Consider the following 4,439-nt stretch of genomic DNA (forward strand, 5'->3'; position numbering starts at 1 on the left):
TAAAAGCAGCGGGACTGTTGCTGATCTAAAAAGAAGGAGAATGAAAGTTTGTGGCGTTGTCCCCTGCTGCCCGGCTGTAGATGGAGGAAAGTTCAAAAGCCAGCCCTGGCTGGTCTAAAAACAGAATTGTGGGGTTGGCCTTCCACTGGGCACTTTTTGTACCAGAAGGAAACCGATATGTTTCTGTGAAGTAGCAGCCGCACGCAAACGGGGTTCAGCCATCGGCTGAGGGCCCCAGCACCGCCACCAGGGAGCCAGCAAGAGGAACAAGGTCTTGTTGGCCCTGGTGCACACGAGGGGACCCACTCTGAGGGCACAGGCAGAAGGCCCTTCCAACCTGGGGGAGGGGAGTCTCGAAGAACCCAGCTCCCTTGGTCTCTGGCCAGATGATAACAGCAGCACACGGATAACTGAGAAACAGTGACAGGAGGCAGGCGGGGAGGAGCAGTCCCAGGAAAGAGGGGTTCCCCCCTTTTCTGTTCATTTCTTTTCTTTTCCAAAAAACCAACACACCCACAGAGCTATAAATAAATTGGGGGCCATATATACAGACTTAAATAATTAACTTAACTATGTTACATACACCTGCTCCCGCAGAAGTCTCCACTGAAAGTGCACCAAGTTTGTTGGGCTGGTTTTCCCTGGGTCCGGCGGATCCTCCTTCCTCCGTCTTGGCCTCTGACAATCCTCCTCTTGAGGTGAGATCGGGAAGGCCCGAGGGGCTGCCTTTCCCTCAGATCCTGGGCAGGAAGTGGGTCACCGTCATGGTGGGCGACACTCGGTTGCCTTTCTTGGTTCTCCCATTTTTGCTCAGGGCGATGTACATGCCCACATACTGCCGGGACTCGTAGGCATTGTAGTTATTAGGCAGGAGAATCTCTTTGAAGGTACACTCGTCGTTGAAGTAGGTCTGGAGGGAAGAGGAGGGGGCAAGGAGGTTAGGTAGAGCCCTTTCACCGGGCACCAGTGCCCCTCCCAGACCCTTGGGACCTCCACCGCGATGGGCTCTGCTCCAGAGTTCCTTAAGGCTTAAGGACTTCACTATATCACAGTAATTAGGAGAGCGCCCAGGGAACCAGAGAGGCCTCAGAGCCTCCATTTTCCACACTTAGAGCTGCCTCCAAGGGTCAAAGGGCCCCCACGAGACAGGACTAAATTATTCCAATTTAAACTGACAAAAGCCCTGGAAAGCAGCCATAAGAACATGGAGCCAGAGCCGGAAGGAGCCTTACAGCCCATCTCACCCAATACCCTCGTTTTCCAAATGAGGAAACTGAGACCACCTGGTTAAGTGGCTCGCCCAAGGAAAGACAGGTAGTAAGTAGCAGAAACAAAGAACTCCTGGCCCAGGTGGTCTCAGGTAAGCCCCGTACGTCCTTTTTGGCTGCCTTAGTTTTCCCTTCCGAAAAGGGGTGAGGTAGAAGGGTAGAAAGATAGATCTAGGTAGATAGATAGATGGATGGATGGATAGCTAGAAAGATAAATGGATAGATGGATGATAGATAGAAAGAGAGATAGATGGATGGATGGATGGATAGAAAGATAAATGGATAGATGGATAGATGGATGGAAAGGTAGACGGATAGATAGATAGATGGATGAATGGATAGAAAGATAAATGGATAGATGGATAGAAATATAGATAGATAGAAATATAGATAGATAGATAGATAGATAGATAGATAGATAGATGGAAAGGTAGATAGATGGATAGATAGATGGATAGATGGATAGATGGATGGATGGATAGAAAGATAGATAGATAGATAGATAGATAGATAGATAGAAAGATAAATAGATAGATAGAAAGATAGATAGATAGATAGATAGATAGATAGATAGATAGATAGATAGATAGATAGATAGATAGATAGATAGATAGATAGATGATAGAACATTTATTAAGCACCTACTATGTGCCATGCACTAGGCTAAGCATTGGGGATTATAGAGAAGATGATCTCTGAGGTCTTTTGTCTCTCTAAAGCCTGGGATAGGCACTTTTGCCCACCTGGTCCGGTTGGGGTGGGGCCAGAGTTCGGTAGTGCTTGACTACTCTTCTTCCCACACACAAAACAGCTGGCTCTGCAGCTGGCCAGCCTCCTGGACACCTGGTCAGCGCCCATTTCCCAGGCCTTCAATATTCTTCTGTCTTTCCCCCCTTTCTAACCCTCTGGAAGTGACCCTTCCCAGCGGATGCCCTACTATACTCTCCCAGGCCCAGGAGCTAGGTGCAGTTCTGGAGCCTGGTACAGGAAGCAGAATTGGGTGGGGGGAGAGTGGATCAGCTGGATGCTCCCTCCCCCCATAGCTCTAGGTGCTCAGGCTCCCACCCCCAGAGGGGCCAGAAACAGAAACAGCAGGAGCCAGGCATGTGGGAGTGTCCCTCCCCCCCTCCCCCAAGCAGATTGACTCCCTTGAAGGGAAGAAGAAAGAGGGTGGGGAGAAAAAAGGGGAGATCTATTTTCTCCAGTTAAGTTTCTGTGGCTGCTGCCAGTCCAGGAGCCTGATGGTGACTCACCCCCTCCTCCAACCCCATGCCTGGCCAGGGTCAATCTGGCCTTTGGGCTCCCATTTCTGTAGGTTTTCCTCCTCATAAGCCAGACAGGCAAGGGATCTGAATTATTAGCACTTGTTACAGAAGTGTAAACTGAGGCTCAGAGAAAAGTGATTTGCTCAGGGTTCCACAGCCAGCCAGAGCCAGGACCCAAGTCTAAGCACCTCCTTTTCCACTCTGATCTGCCTCTTTCTCTCCCCTTGATTTCCGGGGATGGGAGGGGTGGGGGTGGGGGGCAGCACCATAAGCGCAGGCTCTCCCCACCCCCAACCTCTCCCACCTCAGACCCCTCATTCCTCCCTAAATGACTGTTTAGGGCCCCCGGAACAGTTTAGCTGCTCAAGGGAAATCCGTGAAACAGAGGACAGATGGGAGAGACGGCAGGAGAGAGATGGCTGGACAAGAGACACACGCTAGAGAGAGCTCAAAGGGCACCCAGGGCAGTATTTGTGAAGCGGCTGCTCTGGGGTCCTGAGAGTTGGGGCAGCCTCGGCGGGTCCCACCAAGTCTCAGAAGGCCCCCCCCGCCCCGGCCAGGGGCCCTCTCTCGACCTCCCGCCCAGCCCCACTCCTCACCGAGCCGTAGAGTTTGCCCTTGCTGTTCATGGCCACGAAAAGACGACTTTTGACCCCAAAGAGGCTCACGACTCCCCGTTCCACCGGCGACAGCTCCAGCAAACCTAGAGGGGGGAACACGCGGGGGGTTGGCCTGGGGGCTAATCCTCCCAGCTTGGGGCCCCGGAGGGCTCTCCAGCGGAGCCCTAACCTGAACGCTAACCTTTATTTACCCCGGCCACATCCCTTCGCCATCTAGGGCAGCCCAGACCTCAGACCCCGCCAGGGCTGCCGCGGACTGGCACGGGGCTGGCACCGTCTTCAGAGGGCTCCGAGAGCTGCGGTTGTAGGCGCGGGGGTGGGGGAGGGAGGAAGGGGAGAGGAGTGGAGCTGAGCTTCGGGAGGACTTGGCAGGAACTGAACCCCTGGTGGGAGTGGGAGGACACATACCTGCCTGCACCCCTTGGAGCTTCGAGGGGCCCAGGCGCCCCAGGCAAAGCCCGGCCCAGCCAGAGCGCAGAGCGCCCACTGGGGAGCGGAGGGACGGGGCACTTTAAGGCCTCGCAGGGCCAGGCAGCAGTGGAGCGTTTGAGTCTTCTCAATAGCCTGATAAAGATCGCTCTCCGCCCCCCAGACAACAGTTCTGTGGCCCGGACCCCCGCGTCCTCCCTTTTCTCTCCTCTCCCTAGGAACAAGAGATTGTCCCGAAAAACGCCTGCCCGCCTCAGTTTCCCTCTCTGTAATGAGAGGGAAATTAGCTAGAGTTAAGGATCGCGGAGCTAGAACACCCCGGCTCTCCTCCAGGCTTCCCGCCTGGACCCTCTACTTCCTCAACCCCCCGGCGACAAGCCAGCTCCTTTATCCCCGGCGCCCTCGGCCCGACCGGCCCCGCAACTCGCCAGACTTTCTAGGGTCGCCCGGACGGGCACGTACCCCGGGCCAAGGCCTCGGGCAGGGCGGGCGCCCGGCTGAAGCGCCCTAAAGGACACGAGGTTTGGAAACCGGGATCCACAGAGTCCCATCTCCCGGGGAACTACCTGAGGAGAGACACTCGGCAGGAAAGCGCAGGAAGCAGAGGAGCCCTGAGCCCGCCCGCCTTCCGACCCACCGTGCGGATCCCTCCTTTGCCCTAGCGCGCCCGACCCTCCTCTCGGGGAGAAGAGGAGACAGACAGACAGACAGACAGAGCCAGGCACAGCCAGAGCCAGAGAGACAGGACCGACAGACACAGACACAGACAGACGGAGATGGAGTGAGATAGACAGAGAGAAAGAAATGGAAAAGGGCGAGAGAAAGAGAGAGAGAGAGAGAGAGAGAGAGAGAGAGAG

The 4,439-nt window shown here is 54.9% G+C and overlaps 1 protein-coding gene across 1 annotated transcript; it reads right to left on the minus strand.

Annotated features, from left to right (window-relative positions):
• Positions 1-447: 447 nt before the first annotated feature.
• On the minus strand, positions 448-4,089 carry LOC123255090 (fibroblast growth factor 4-like; the record flags this gene model as incomplete). The annotated part of the gene is made up of 4 exons (XM_044683945.1): positions 448-910; positions 3,133-3,236; positions 3,562-3,639; positions 4,045-4,089. Coding segments are annotated over 4 exons (404 nt in total), but the record flags the coding sequence as incomplete, so codon positions are not given.
• Positions 4,090-4,439: the final 350 nt, after the last annotated feature.

Source organism: Gracilinanus agilis, unplaced genomic scaffold (assembly GCF_016433145.1).
Source record: "Gracilinanus agilis isolate LMUSP501 unplaced genomic scaffold, AgileGrace unplaced_scaffold39093, whole genome shotgun sequence".
Taxonomy (NCBI): Eukaryota; Metazoa; Chordata; class Mammalia; order Didelphimorphia; family Didelphidae; genus Gracilinanus; species Gracilinanus agilis.